At 44.3% G+C, this 15,905-nt stretch overlaps 1 protein-coding gene across 1 annotated transcript; it reads right to left on the bottom strand.

The window, feature by feature from the left end:
- Positions 1–11,625: 11,625 nt before the first annotated feature.
- On the bottom strand, positions 11,626–15,469 carry LOC119219946 (cytochrome P450 2K1-like). The gene is made up of 4 exons (XM_062566010.1): positions 15,332–15,469; positions 12,297–12,481; positions 12,060–12,201; positions 11,626–11,982 (listed from the first exon to the last, which is right to left on the bottom strand). The coding sequence occupies exons 1-4, from the start codon at positions 15,354–15,356 to the stop codon at positions 11,762–11,764; spliced, it is 573 nt and encodes a 190-aa protein (XP_062421994.1). The 5' UTR covers positions 15,357–15,469; the 3' UTR covers positions 11,626–11,761.
- Between the last annotated feature and the right edge of the window lie 436 nt (positions 15,470–15,905).

Below are 15,905 nucleotides of genomic sequence, written 5' to 3' on the forward strand. Positions count from 1 at the left end.
GAAAATTCCTCAGAGACTTTTTTAAGTCTCCCTTTAATACATTTGGTAAAAAATCAGCGGACTTGTCAGTCAAACAGGGTGCGGGCGGGGCGTCGTCAAAATCTTCCAGGGGGCGCAATGGAGGCAATTTTTCCCTTTTGATCCAAAACTGCACATCAGGTCTGTAAAGGTCATCACGTAGGATACTCACAGAGGTTTTCAAGAGTTTTGGAGTGTGCCGAGGCTCAGAAGATGTGCTTGAACTTTCATGCGAATATGGCGACGTCACAGCCACAAAGTTGGTCCAAAACTCCCAATTCTCACTGTGAGCCATCGTCACAGTCTAACGTCTTATATTCCCAGATTTGAAGTTGATCAGATTAAAGGGCTAGGAAATGGACATGTAAATGTAGAAACTTTGCATTGACCTAAGCCAATAGGTGGCGCTATACTTTTTCGAAAATCACTGCATGGCATTACTTAAAGGCCTACACAAGCATCATGAATATACATTTATAGCCAGAAATATCAATGTTCCTTGGAGTTATACCATTTTCCGTTCTGGAAAAAAATCGTCCAAAATTGTCCAAACTGCACGCACGCTCACGCCCAGGTAGTTTTATGAAAACTCTTGATTTTAATAACTTTTGACCCCAAGGGTGTCAGGAACCAGTTGCCAGATTTTGAAATGGATCGGATTTAAACTCTCGGAGGAGTTCGTTCGTTTGTAAATGCAAAAATTGAAGGAAATGGCCAAAAATACACAGAATCACCACAGCGCCCCCTAATGTTCAAATATTCTGGGAAAATTTGGGGATGTTCTAGGACTCATTGTGAACATGTCCTCAAAATTTGGTGAAAATGACGGTTAGAAAAAAAAAAAGTTATAGGCCTTTGAATTTTCAGGACACAAACCTATAAACTTCATTGGTCCATAACTTTATTGAAAAATGAGATATCAACATTCTTTCAATAACTTTTGATCGCATCGAGCCAACGATCATTTTGCCGAAGATTTCGTAAGAATCGGACCAAGCGTCTGGGAGGAGTTCGCAAAAACGTGTTTTTCACAAAATTCAAAATGGCGGCCATAAAACGGTAGGCGCATTTGCATACCATAATTTTTTTTGTGTACAGCACATCCAAGAGAACCTGTGTGAAAAGGTTCCAAGTCGATCGGTGAAAGTAAAAAAAATAATTAACATTGCGGCCACTTTGGGGGGCGCTAGAGAGTTCTTTTTCTTCTCCTCTAATTGCGGGACCCGAATCATACGTCAATTTTGCGCACTTCTGATGCGCGTGCAAAAATTCAAGAGTTTTTGAACATGATGAAGTCCCCGAAAGTGCGTTCGAAGTGGCGAAATAATAATAATAATAATAATTCTTGCAATTTCAATAGGGCTTTCGCCCGACTTTCAGTCGGCTCAGGCCCTAATTAAAGCTGCAAGCAGCGATGAACGGGCCTTCGCCTATTCTCGCACGTCGGGGTGGGGCGGCGGTCGGCCGGGCTCGCGGGTCAAAAAAGACTAAAGAGACTAAACAAATCACTCTCGGGGCTTCCATTCAAACCTGAATCTGCGGCCTCGCGAACGGAATCCACCGACGCCGGGCTGTTGCCCCGCTGCAAAAGACCTGCGGAGTAATTGTTACGGGTCTCGGGCACGATGACCACAATAAGTATCACAGCAACACTTGTCTCGTTCTCCAGTTTGCGTCTGTATAATTGATTCAACACATATACACATCCAGTGCATTTTTCTTGTCCTGTATATCTTAGATATCATAGATGCAGTCTCAATCAAGGTTAATTCCCAGAAATATCCACCTGTAATTACCTTAGCTGTTATTTCTGCCTACTATAGTTCCTATTGACCAACTACATAAGGGATATTTCCACACCATGTTGACTATGATAAACGTATACAACTCTTATTCACATATGGACGTTGCACTTTAGAATGTGTATTGATTAACTCGGCATGTACCAAACCATATTGACAAGTAAAAAAAACAAAATATGACTAAACATGACTGAATAAATCACCGCCCAAAACATGTTAAAGATAAGTGGCATTATAAGTACAATTTAAGTGCTACCATTTGTTAGTGCTACGGTTTGCTAGTGTTTTAGTCAAGGTAGAGTCTAAAAAGGTGTGTCTTGAGTTTTCGACGGAAGATGTAGAGGCTCTCTGCGGTCCTGATGTCATCAGAGAGCTCATTCCACCATCTGGGAGCAGGACAGCAAAGAGTCGCCATCTCGTCGAGTGCTTTTCTCTCAGTGAGGGAGGAACAAGCAGCTTGCCAGATGCAGATCGGAGTGCGTGGGTTGGGATGCAGGGTTTCACCATGTCCCGGATGTAGACTGCTCCCGATCCATTCACAGCGTGGTCCGTCAGTACCAATGCTTTGAACTGCATGCGGGCAGCCACTCGTATCCAAAGAAGAGAGCGGAGAAGTGGTGTGGGAGTATTTTGGAAGGTTGAAGACCAGTCGAGCTGCTGCATTCTGGATGAGCTGCAGTGGTCGAATGGCGGCAGCAGGGAGACCTGCCAGCAGAGAGTTACAGTAGTATTTGGTGTATTATCAGAATACGATTAGGGCTGTCAACAGATTATAGACAATTAACTAGTTAATCACACATTTTGAAAAACATTTATCTTGATTACAATATTTTTTTCTCTTATATTAACTGTTTACAGTTTAGTAATTTGTTGTTTCAACTCCATAATGAGCTTGACGTGTGTATATTATTTCATTGGAATGAGGGGCATATGAATCATATCATTTAATGTTAGATTCATGCTCATTGTGAAGGAAATGAATATATAACATATTGAAAAGCATTGAAGACGCACATTACATTACGTGTCATTTAGCTGACGCTTTTAAACAACAAAGTAGTTAGTTAGCTGCTGCGAGCACGGTTCTACTCAGTGTGTAAATAAAGTGATTCAATCGGGCCAAGTTATTTAGGGCACACGGAAACGTAAACAAAGTGGCGTTAATAGCGTGAAGAGGTGTCTTTTGACGCTGTAAAGCTACCGTAGTTAGCTTAGCTAAAAGACGTATGCTGGGTGAGACTGGAGAACGCACAAGGAAAACGTAATCACTCACCGTCAAAGGCGTTTCCACTTCGTTGAGTACATGTGGACGTAAGCACCGGTGTGTAGTTAGCAAGCTGGCTGACTGGCTGCTCCATCCGGCAGCCGCTAGCTCCACTCGCTATCCCAGTTAGCTGTCCGTGCCGTCGAGCAGATATAACAAGCCCTTAAACAAAACGTACCTCACTGGCTGCACACATCCAAGAGGGAATGAGAACACTTTGCTTACATCCACATAGTAGTAATAGTTCCTGAAGTATAGGTGTGTAGTTAGCAGTTTAAAATACGGAGCGGTGATACTTTGCCTGTTCAACACAAAACCGGAACATGCGCAGACTACGTGCGCGGCTGTGCGCACGTAGTCTGCGCATGTCCGTCAACCAAGAATAGGGAATTCTGGGTGATGAAGTTCTTTAACTTAAAATGTCCCCGTAACATCTATTTACATCACCAAACGTGTTTGCATCTCCACCCGTATGTTGCAGAATACGTGTATTTAAATCCAGATGTAAATATATTGAACTGTCCGTGTTATTTGTCTAGGTTAGATATGTCAAACCCGCGACACGCTGCCAAACGGCTGCGCCGTGAGCCAGCTGTCCTGCATCAGCCTTACCTTCTTCTGTCAGCTGTATGCGCGGCCACGGAGCAGTTTCTGGCCTTAAACTGAAACGAGTTTGACATACCTGCTCTTAAGTGTACAAAGTCCATAACCTCAGCAAGGAGAGTAAACTGAATCATTTTGTTCGTTAGATCAGAAGACACGCGTTTAAAAAGAGGAGGAAAAAAAAAAAATTGATTTCGCCGGGACACGATCTCACGACCATAGGATCGGGGGGGCGGTTTCTTACCAGGAGAGCTAAACCTTCTGATGGGTTTGAGAATTCGAAAACTCATTGAAATAGGATCGGTCACTCTCCGCCAAAAATACAGGAAATATTCACACTAAAAAAATTATAACTGCCTTCCTGTTTGTTTTAGAGAAAATTCCTCAGAGACTTTTTTAAGTCTCCCTTTAATACATTTGGTAAAAAATCAGCGGACTTGTCGGTCAAACAGGGTGCGGGCGGGGCTTCGTCAAAATCTTCCAGGGGGCGCAATGGAGGCAATTTTTCACTTTTGATCCAAAACTGCACATCAGGTCTGTAAAGGTCATCACGTAGGATACTCACAGAGGTTTTCAAGAGTTTTGGAGTCTGCCGAGGCGCAGAAGATGTGCTTGAACTTTCATGTGAATATGTCGTCGCCACAGCAACAAAGTTGGTCCAAAACTCCCAATTCTCACTGTGAGCCATCGTCACAGTCTTACGTCTTATATTCCCAGATTTGAAGTTGATCAGATTAAAGGGCTAGGAAATGGACATGTAAATGTAGAAACTTTGCATTGACCTAAGCCAATAGGTGGCGCTATACTTTTTCGAAAATCACTGCATGGCATTACTTAAAGGCCTACACAAGCATCATGAATATACATTTATAGCCAGAAATATCAATGTTCCTTGGAGTTATACCATTTTACATTTTGGAAAAAAATCTTCCAAAATTGTCCAAACTGCACGCAAGCTCACGCCCAGGTAGTTTTATGAAAACTCTTGATTTTAATAACTTTTGACCCCAAGGGTGTCAGGAACCAGTTGCCAGATTTTGAAATGGATCGGATTTAAACTCTCGGAGGAGTTCGTTCGTTTGTAAATGCAAAAATTGAAGGAAATGGCCAAAAATACACAGAATCACCACAGCGCCCCCTAATGTTCAAATATTCTGGGAAAATTTGGGGATGTTCTAGGACTCATTGTGAACATGTCCTCAAAATTTGGTGAAAATGACGGTTAGAAAAAAAAAAAGTTATAGGCCTTTGAACTTTCAGGACACAAACCTACAAACTTCATTGGTCCATAACTTTATTGAAAAATGAGATATCAACATTCTTTCAATAACTTTTGATCGCATCGAGCCAACGATCATTTTGCCGAAGATTTCGTAAGAATCGGACCAAGCGTCTGGGAGGAGTTCGCAAAAACGTGTTTTTCACAAAATTCAAAATGGCGGCCATAAAACGGTAGGCGCATTTGCATACCATAATTTTTTTTGTGTACAGCACATCCAAGAGAACCTGTGTGAAAAGGTTCCAAGTCGATCGGTGAAAGTAAAAAAAATAATTAACATTGCGGCCACTTTGGGGGGCGCTAGAGAGTTCTTTTTCTTCTCCTCTAATTGCGGGACCCGAATCATACATCAATTTTGCGCACTTCTGATGCGCGTGCAAAAATTCAAGAGTTTTTGAACATGATGAAGTCCCCGAAAGTGCGTTCGAAGTGGCGAAATAATAATAATAATAATAATTCTTGCAATTTCAATAGGGCTTTCGCCCGACTTTCAGTCGGCTCAGGCCCTAATTAAAGCTGCAAGCAGCGATGAACGGGCCTTCGCCTATTCTCGCGCGTCGGGGTGGGGCGGCGGTCGGCCGGGCTCGCGGGTCAAAAAAGACTAAAGAGACTAAACAAATCACTCTCGGGGCTGCCATTCAAACCTGAGTCTGCGGCCTCGCGAACGGAATCCACCGACGCCGGGCTGTTGCCCCGCTGCAAAAGACCTGCGGAGTAATTGTTACGGGTCTCGGGCACGATGACCACAATAAGTATCACAGCAACACTTGTCTCGTTCTCCAGTTTGCGTCTGTATAATTGATTCAACACATATACACATCCAGTGCATTTTTCTTGTCCTGTATATCTTAGATATCATAAATGCAGTCTCATTTAAGGTTAATTCCCAGAAATATCCACCTGTAATTACCTTAGCTGTTATTACTGCCTACTATAGTTCCCATTGACCAACTACATAAGGGATATTTCCACACCATGTTGACTATGATAAACGTATACAACTCTTATTCACATATGGACATTGCACTTTAGAATGTATATTCATTAACTCAGCATGTACCAAACCATATTGTCATGTAAAAAAACCAAAACATGACCAAACATGACTAAATAAATCACTGCCCTTGCATACTGAACAAATATTGCATTCTGGATTCATTTTAAGTCACATGAGGAGTCTTGTGCATGCCAAGAATCAAACCCTGGTTTACTGCGCCAGGGGCCAACGCTCTGCAGATGACCTATATGGTCCAATACAATTTCACATTCGAAACGTCACTCAAATAGGATTGGTGCCTCTCTTGCAAAAATACAGCGAATTTTAATACTTAAATGAGAGCTAAAGGAGAAAATAAACGCAGTAGGTCACATAAGTTCTGTCGGATGTTCAAGTTGCCCAGAAGGATGAGCGGAGAGCTGTCATCTGGAAGTTGTAACTCTTCCATTCGTTGTAGAAGTAAATAACTTCTTCTCTGGAAGGATCATTTTCCGCTGTGGTCCAGTCGACTTGGGTCTTTGCCACGATTGCCCGCGGTTAAGCCCACCCGTGCCGTGTGGTGGAAGAAAAAAAGAAGGCCAAATTATTACATCCATCGACAGTCACACGATATGGAATGCTGTTGTACGAATGCGGGAAGAAGTCTTTTACAATTATGCAGACAGAACAAAATATACATAAAGAAATGCTTTCCCACCTCGCTGGAGTTGAAAGCCACGTGTCCCATGTGCCATTCCCAGTGATGTCCTCAGACTGGTGGCATGACTTTGCACGGGCCATCTGAAAATATTTGAGCACCAACGTGTATTATCAGAATACGATTATGGCTGTCAACAGATTATAGACAATTAACTAGTTAATCACACGTTTTGAAAACATTTATCTTGATTACAATATTTTTTTCTCTTATATTAACTGTTTACAGTTTAGTAATTTGTTGTTTCAACTCCATAATGAGCTTGACGTGTGTATATTATTTCTTTGGAATGAGGGGCATATTAATCATATCATTTAATGTTAGATTCATGCTCATTGTGAAGGCAATAAATATATAACATATTGAAAAGCATTGAAGACGCACAATACATTACGTGTCATTTAGCTGCGCCCGGCTGCACGCTGCGGGGAGATTATAGACAATGAAGTTAAACAACAAAGTAGTTAAGTTAGCTGCTGCGAGCACGGTTCTACTCAAAGTGTGTAAATAAAGTGATTCAATCGGGCCAAGTTATTTAGGGCACACGGAAACGTAAACAAAGTGGCGCTGATAGAGTGAAGAGGGGTCTTTTATCCCCGTGAAGCTACCGTAGTTAGCTTAGCTAAAAGACGTATGCTGGTTGTTATTGTTCAGTGCTAAATAAAAACCCTCTTGAATGTAGAACACAACTCACGTCTGGCCTCATACCATGACAGGCACATTAATGTTGACAATTAACTTCGTTAGCCTTGTGTTCACCTTTCCTGCCGGTCCGTCTCTGACCGTAGTCGGAGTTTGCAGGGGGAGGCGTTGCTGTCTGCTCCAGGGCCAAAGTACTGTCGGCTAAGTAAACTTTGGGGTTAATTCCCTTCGTCCCGGGGTTGGTGAATAAAAGTCCGCTTTACTTTCTTTGAGGATTTATTAATCTAACACTGAGTAACAAAGTTACAGTACAGACAATTCTCCGGCCGCTACATCCACTCCGTCATCACAACAACAACACAACTTCCTCATGCGCTCTCCCCCTCCGTAGCCCGTGCGTGTAGCTCTTAAAGGGGCCGCACCATTTTCTCTAGTAACATCACCATGACGTATGTTGCAGAATACGTCTATTTAAATCCAGATGTAAATATATTGAACTGTCCGTGTTATTTGTCCAGGTTAGATGTGTCGTAACTCGCAACCAGCTGCCCGGTCCGCCAGCTGAGTGCCTCAGTCTGCTGTTTCATTCTGTTCATGTGCCACGGAGCAGCTTCTGTCCTTAAACTGAAACGATTTTCACAAACCTGCTCTTAAGTGTAGTTGTTTAAGTCAAACACATCAGCAAGGAGCGTAAACTGAATCATTTTGTTCGTTAGATCAGACGACACGCGTTTAAAAAGAGGAGGAAAAAAAAATAATTTCGTCGGGAGTCGATCCCACGACCATAGCATCGGGGGGCCAACACCTTACTCACTGAGCTATTCTTTCAGATGGATTTGAGAATTCGAAAACTCACTGAAATAGGATTGGTCACTCTCCGCCAAAAATACAGGAAATATTCACACTAAAAAAATTATAACTGCCTTCCTGTTTGTTTTAGAGAAAATTCCTCAGAGACTTTTTTAAGTCTCCCTTTAATACATTTGGTAAAAAATCAGCGGACTTGTCGGTCAAACAGGATGCGGGCGGGGCTTCGTCAAAATCTTCCAGGGGGCGCAATAGAGGCAATTTTTCAATTTTGATCCAAAACTGCACATCAGGTCTGTAAAGGTCATCACGTAGGATACTCACAGAGGTTTTCAAGAGTTTTGGAGTCTGCCGAGGCGCAGAAGATGTGCTTGAACTTTCATGCGAATATGTCGTCGCCACAGCAACAAAGTTGGTCCAAAACTCCCAATTCTCACTGTGAGCCATCGTCACAGTCTTACGTCTTATATTCCCAGATTTGAAGTTGATCAGATTAAAGGGCTAGGAAATGGACATGTAAATGTAGAAACTTTGCATTGACCTAAGCCAATAGGTGGCGCTATACTTTTTCGAAAATCACTGCATGGCATTACTTAAAGGCCTACACAAGCATCATGAATATACATTTATAGCCAGAAATATCAATGTTCCTTGGAGTTATACCATTTTACATTTTGGAAAAAAATCTTCCAAAATTGTCCAAACTGCACGCACGCTCACGCCCAGGTAGTTTTATGAAAACTCTTGATTTTAATAACTTTTGACCCCAAGGGTGTCAGGAACCAGTTGCCAGATTTTGAAATGGATCGGATTTAAACTCTCGGAGGAGTTCGTTCGTTTGTAAATGCAAAAATTGAAGGAAATGGCCAAAAATACACAGAATCACTACAGCGCCCCCTAATGTTCAAATATTCTGGGAAAATTTGGGGATGTTCTAGGACTCATTGTGAACATGTCCTCAAAATTTGGTGAAAATGGGGGTTGGAAAAAAAAAAGTTATAGGCCTTTGAACTTTCAGGGCACAAACCTACAAACTTCATTGGTCCATAACTTTATTGAAAAATGAGATATCAACATTCTTTCAATAACTTTTGGTCGCATCGAGTCCACGATCATTTTGCCGAAGATTTCGTAAGAATCGGACCAAGCGTCTGGGAGGAGTTCGCAAAAACGTGTTTTTCACAAAATTCAAAATGGCGGCCATAAAACGGTAGGCGCATTTGCATACCATAATTTTTTTTGTGTACAGCACATCCAAGAGAACCTGTGTGAAAAGGTTCCAGGTCGATCGGTAAAAGTAAAAAAAAAAATTAACATTGCGGCCACTTTGGGGGGCGCTAGAGAGTTCTTTTTTTTCTCCTCTAATTGCGGGACCCCAATCATACGTCAATTTTGCGCACTTCTGATGCGCGTGCAAAAATTCAAGAGTTTTTGAACATGATGAAGTCCCCAAAAGTGCGTTCGAAGTGGCGAAATAATAATAATAATAATTCTTGCAATTTCAATAGGGCTTTCGCCCGACTTTCAGTCGGCTCAGGCCCTAATAATAATTCTTGCAATTTCAATAGGGCTTTCGCCCGACTTTCAGTCGGCTCAGGCCCTAAATATCTGCCTTTCAGCTCAAAATAGTTGTATTCAGCAAACGTTGTGTATTGCCTTTCAGTAGGAAAGAGGAAATATGCCCAATCCACACCTTTACCCACTCTGACGTTGAGGCGCCCTTCCTACTATTTCCTTTAGGATCTAGGGCTGTCTCATTGTCAAAAGTGTTGAGTGCACTCATGCTGACATTTTTAGGCCTTAATGAGGCCTTTCTGAATCAACATCCAATTACCCACAAGGCATTGCAATGTGACAGTAAAAACGGGTTAACCAGTGAACGCTCTGAGGGTAAAAAATAGTAAACAAAGGACAGCACACATGTGTTCAGCCTGTCATGATAGAATATATACATTTAAAACAAAGGATTGAAGATGGAGAAAAACACATGAAAACAGACAATATTCATTCATCTATTCAAGAAATAAAAATTCTTTTCACCAATGCAAATTGAAGCAGTTGTAGTTGCTTTATTTCTATTTTCTTATTAATAAATATGAATATGATATATTTAGATCCAAGCTACGGGTATTGGCTATTGCAAAGGGCATCTCTTAATGTATTTACAGTGGGCTGTAACATTTGATTTCTGAAATACTAATACAAGAAAGAAAATCCTTGAAAAACTAATCCACGCAACCAAGAACATTAATTCGTCAAAATAATAAACAAGGAACTCGAAGCAGGAGTATACACTCACCGGCCACTTTATTAGGTACACCTGTCCAACTGCTCGTTAACACTTAATTTCTAAGCAGCCAATCACATGGCGGCAACTCAGTGCATTTAGGCATGTAGACATTGTCAAGACAATCTCCTGCAGTTCAAACCGAGCATCAGTATGGGGAAGAAAGGTGATTTGAGTGACTTTGAACGTGGCATGATTGTTGGTGCCAGAAGGGCTGGTCTGAGTATTTCAGAAACTGCTAATCTACTGGGATTTTCACGCACAACCATCTCTAGGGTTTACAGAGAATGGTCCGAAAAAGAAAAAACATCCAGTGAGCGACAGTTCTGTGGGCAGAAATGCCTTGTTGATGCCAGAGGTCAGAGGAGAATGGCCAGACTGGTTCGAGCTGATAGAAGGGCAACAGTGACTCAAATAACCACCCGTTACAACCAAGGTGGGCATAAGAGCATCTCTGAACGCACAGTACGTCGAACTTTGAGGCAGATGGGCTACAGCAGCAGAAGACCACACCGGGTGCCACTCCTTTCAGCTAAGAACAGGAAACTGAGGCTACAATTTGCACAAGCTCATCGAAATTGGACAATAGAAGATTGGAAAAACTTTGCCTGGTCTGATGAGTCTCGATTTCTGCTGCGACATTCGGATGGTAGGGTCAGAATTTGGCGTCTACAACATGAAAGCATGGATCCATCCTGCCTTGTATCAACGGTTCAGGCTGGTGGTGGTGTCATGGTGTGGGGAATATTTTCTTGGCACTCTTTGGGCCCCTTGGTACCAATTGAGCATTGTTGCAACGCCACAGCCTACCTGAGTATTGTTGCTGACCATGTCCATCCCTTTATGACCACAATGTACCCAACTTCTGATGGCTACTTTCAGCAGGATAATGCGCCATGTCATAAAGCTGGAATCATCTCAGACTGGTTTCTTGAACATGACAATGTGTTCGCTGTACTCAAATGGCCTCCACAATCACCAGATCTCAATCCAATAGAGCATCTTTGGGATGTGGTGGAACGGGAGATTCGCATCATGGATGTGCAGCCGACAAATCTGCGGCAACTGTGTGATGCCATCATGTCAATATGGACCAAACTCCCTGAGGAATGCTTCCAGCACCTTGTTGAATCTATGCAACGAAGAATTGAGGCAGTTCTGAAGGCAAAAGGGGGTCCAACTCGTTACTAGCATGGGGTACCTAATAAAGTGGCCGGTGAGTGTGTGTGTTTCTTATTTTTTGTATTTTCTGCACTGTTCTAAACAATCCGCAGGGATGTTGATGTGTTATCACGTATCTAGAGTGAGACCGCTCATAGATGTACTTTTCTGCTGCCTGTGTGTTAAACCCTGTTCATACCATGGTCACCAGTGTGACGCCATACTCCAGCTCTTGTGCTCATTACGACTGACGGCACACAGCTCATGAGGTGACGGGGGGATGGTGAAGCCCACAGCTGGAGTCAGATCCAGATCCTCCTCTTTCACTCCAGGTGGAGGAGTGAAACGAAAGCGCTGGAGGAGGGAAGTGAAGAAGAGGAAGAGCTCCATCTTGGCCAGACCTTCTCCAGGACACACCCTGCGTCCTGTGAGGAAACAGCCTTTAGACAATCTGAAAGGTGTATTTTGGTATTGGAAAGAAGTGTTGGCTTGGTTCACTAACCTGCAGAGAAGGGCATGAAGGCGTCTCTCTTGACAAATTTCCCATCCTTGTCCAAGAAATGGGCAGGATTAAAGGTGCGTGGGCTCTCCCACTCACTCTCATCCCACAAAACCGATGTCAAAAGAGGAAACACGGGGGTCCCCTTGAGAAAGACATATTGATCATGATTACAATGTTTTAAAATGCAGTATGCACTACTATCTTTAAAGAGCTTTCCAGATGCACCTTTCTTTTTACCTTTCTTATAAAATAGCCCTGAAATGTCACATCTGTGCTGTTTTGGTGACGCAAAGGGATAGGAAGTATATTAGCAAATCTCTGTGTCTCATGGATGACAGCGTCAGCAAAGGGCAGGTTCATCCTGTCCTCTGCCCTCACCTGACGGTCTCCAACCACCCTGCTCAGCTCCACCTGGACCTGGTCTGGAAATGACAAAATGAATTGAAAAGACAGTGACTAAAAACAAAGCAGCAGTTCAGCAGGCTTTAAACGTGATTATTTTTTACCAAACGTCCAAGAACCAAGTCTTTTGCAACACGTTGCTATTGCTCCTTTAAAATGTTTGGCCCATGGTAGATAATTACCACATCACTGCTATTGTGTAACTCAGACCAGTAGAACAATTCACTTTGGTAAAGAAATTAAGGCATTTTTCCAATTTAGCCAAACATTCTTTTCCGAGGTGGAACAGCATTCAAATGAGGATTACATCATGGGCAGTTAAAGTTTCAAGTAACTGTTTGAGAGTAAAAAGTGGGGCTGCAATCTTAAGAAACTACCAAGAGTATAGAAGCGCTCTTTTTCTATGATAGTAGCAGTGTCACAATCTGTGCTGGGTGCAGGTTGACGGAGGCAGGCAGGCAGGACTCAAACGCAGACCCCAGACGACCCCCAGGGGTGGGGGGGAGAGGACCAAGGGATGGGAGGGAGGGGGCACGATCAGGGGCCGTGGGGACGGGCCAGGAGACTGGACTCTGGGGGCCGGAACGGGCGGAGGGTGGACTCTGGGGGCCGGAACGGGCGGAGGCTGGACTCTGGGGGCCGGAACGGGCGGAGGCTGGACTCTGGGGGCCGGAACGGGCGGAGGCTGGACTCTGGGGGCCGGAACGGGCGGAGGCTGGACTCTGGGGGCCGGAACGGGCGGAGGCTGGACTCTGGGGGCCGGAACGGGCGGAGGCCGGACTCTGGGGGCCGGAACGGGCGGAGGCTGGACTCTGGGGGCCGGTACGGGCGCTGACGGGCGTCTCGGCGCCGGAACGGGCGCTGACGGGCGTCTCGGCGCCGGAACGGGCGCTGACGGGCGTCTCGGCGCAGGAACGGGCGCTGACGGGCGTCTCGGCGCAGGAACGGGCGCTGACGGGCGTCTCGGCGCCGGAACGGGCGCTGACGGGCGTCTCGGCGCAGGAACGGGCGCTGACGGGCGTCTCGGCGCAGGAACGGGCTGGGGCGAGCGTCTTTGGGCCGGCTCAGGAGCCGGGGCTGGAGGGGTTCGTCTCCTCCTCCTCCTCGGGCTCTTCCTCGGGTTGAGGATGTCCCGTAGCTCGAGGCACGCCTTTTGATAGCTTCTGGGCCCGAAAACAAAGTTTGTCTTCCGCTGCCAAAATGGACTTCTCACGTCCAAGTAGTCGGGGCCCAGATCGCTCCAAGACTCTGCTGAGTCCTTCTTTGGTCGCGTCATTCTGTCACAATCTGTGCTGGGTGCAGGTTGACGGAGGCAGGCAGGCAGGCAGGACTCAAACGCAGAGTTTTCAGAAGGTGATCTTTATGCACCACAGAACCAAACAGAAGCCAAAAACGTGCACCAACGAGGACTGACATGGACAATGACGCGACAAAGGACAACTGGCACACAGGGCTTAAATACACAAGGGAGGTGCAGGTGATTGGACACAGGTGGAATCAATCACGCAATCACAAGACAAGGCAGGAAGTGAAGTTAACCCAGGACCACAAGAGACATGAAACTTCAAACTAAAACAGGAAGCGAAGCCAAACCGTGACAAGCAGAGGTGTGGACTCGAGTCATGTGACTTGGACTCGAGTCAGACTCGAGTCATGAATTTGATGACTTGAGACTCGACTCGACAAAACGTAGAAGACTTGCAACTCGACTTGGACTTGAATACCGATGACTCGTGACTTGACTTGGACTCGAGCCTTTTGACTCGAGAAGACTTGCTACTTCCCATGAAAACTGGGGGATAACATTTTCACACCACCGCGCCGCTCTGTTTATCTGCATCTGTCAAATAATTATGCGCCACCTGTACGCAGAGAGCGCGCGCTGCCTGCATGACATCCAATCACTGCAGTCCATTTGACCGTATCAACGAGACAGCTCGTTCATGGTTACAAAAATCGGGATTTTTGAACCCGGATTCAGACTCCGATGGAAATCCTCGCCAACATTATGTCAACGTCCGTTTTAAAGTAGTGTAATGAGCTGAGTTAAAGTTATTAGTTAATCAGTTATGCAGATGTTGCATGTGTTCACGTTATGCTCCGTTACCAGCTGTAGTTACGCGAGACAACCCGAGTTTTGGGGGGCCGTGAAAGCGGAAGTGTTCGTTCGGCGTGGTGACGGCCAACAGTGACCGAAGTTGAGTTGTTTTATATAAATAAATGCAGCGGAGTTGCAAGCCAGTCATCGCCTCCTTATTTACGCTGCAGCATTGGGGTGAGCGTTACAGCACTATAACACAGTCACAGTCGATCCACCGTTACCCTTCCCTTCGTAGTCTAGGTCTGTGAGGCAGCGCACCATCACCCAGGGTTCCCCGTCCCCACTATAATAAAAGGACTCGAAATGACTCGAAACTAAAATGGTACGACTTGTGACTCGACTTGAGACTTGTTAGCTGTGACTTGTGACTCGACTTGGGACTTGCTTCGTCTTTGACTCGACTTGACTCGGGACTCGAGGGCAATGACTTGAGACTTGCTTGTGACTTGCCTAACAGTGACTTGATCCCACCTCTGGATAGTAGCTAGCAGTACTAGCTAAATCTAGCTCCCTGTGAAGCTAACAGTTTGTAAAATACTCTGTTGACCATCATTGAGTGCAAGTGTAGTGCACTGCAGTTCTTTGACTGTCACAAACTGCAGATTGTTTTGTCACTGCATTTGATTCATTGTTTACTTTCAGTGAACAAATTGTCCTGGATTGTAATCATGGAATAACCCATATATATACTATAGAAACTATAGTTTAAGTTGAAACATTTCAACTTTACAGTTGGGGACTGCATCTCAGGTCTAAGCATATTACTTACCTTGAATTTGGGGATATTTGGCCATGAGCAACAGAACCCATCTCAGTGTAGTTCCTGTCGTATCAGTACCAGCCGCAAAGAGGTTGGCAGCAGTTGACACCAGGTTCTCAATGTTATAGTGTGAATCCGTGATCTTCAAATCCTTAACCGGGAAGAGATTAAAACTTTTTCGTAGGATCATAATGGGGATGTGTTGTAAATGTGCCAAGAAAAAAACTTTTATCAAGATATCACGCTTGATTTGAATACCTCAAGCTTCTGTTTGTGTGCTAGGAACGAGTCCACAAATCCTCTGCACATCTCAACATTCAAGGTTTCTTGTAGACGTACGATCAGCCGTTTTATTTGTTTTCGGTTTTCAGCAACGTTCCTCTTGAAACGCATCCTGTTTCTCGCCCATCGAAATATCCACGGAAAAATATCGAACAACTGAATTTGAAAGAGAATAAAAGGTCCAGCATTTTATTTGTTATCGATTCATCATGAAGGTACAAGGGAAAAAAACGGTCAGTGTACCACCTAGTCTGTAATTCTCATTATAACCCACAAAAGGTACATCTTAGAGTTTATTTAA

This window comes from Pungitius pungitius, chromosome 12, assembly GCF_949316345.1.
Source record: "Pungitius pungitius chromosome 12, fPunPun2.1, whole genome shotgun sequence".
Classification (NCBI taxonomy): Eukaryota; Metazoa; Chordata; class Actinopteri; order Perciformes; family Gasterosteidae; genus Pungitius; species Pungitius pungitius.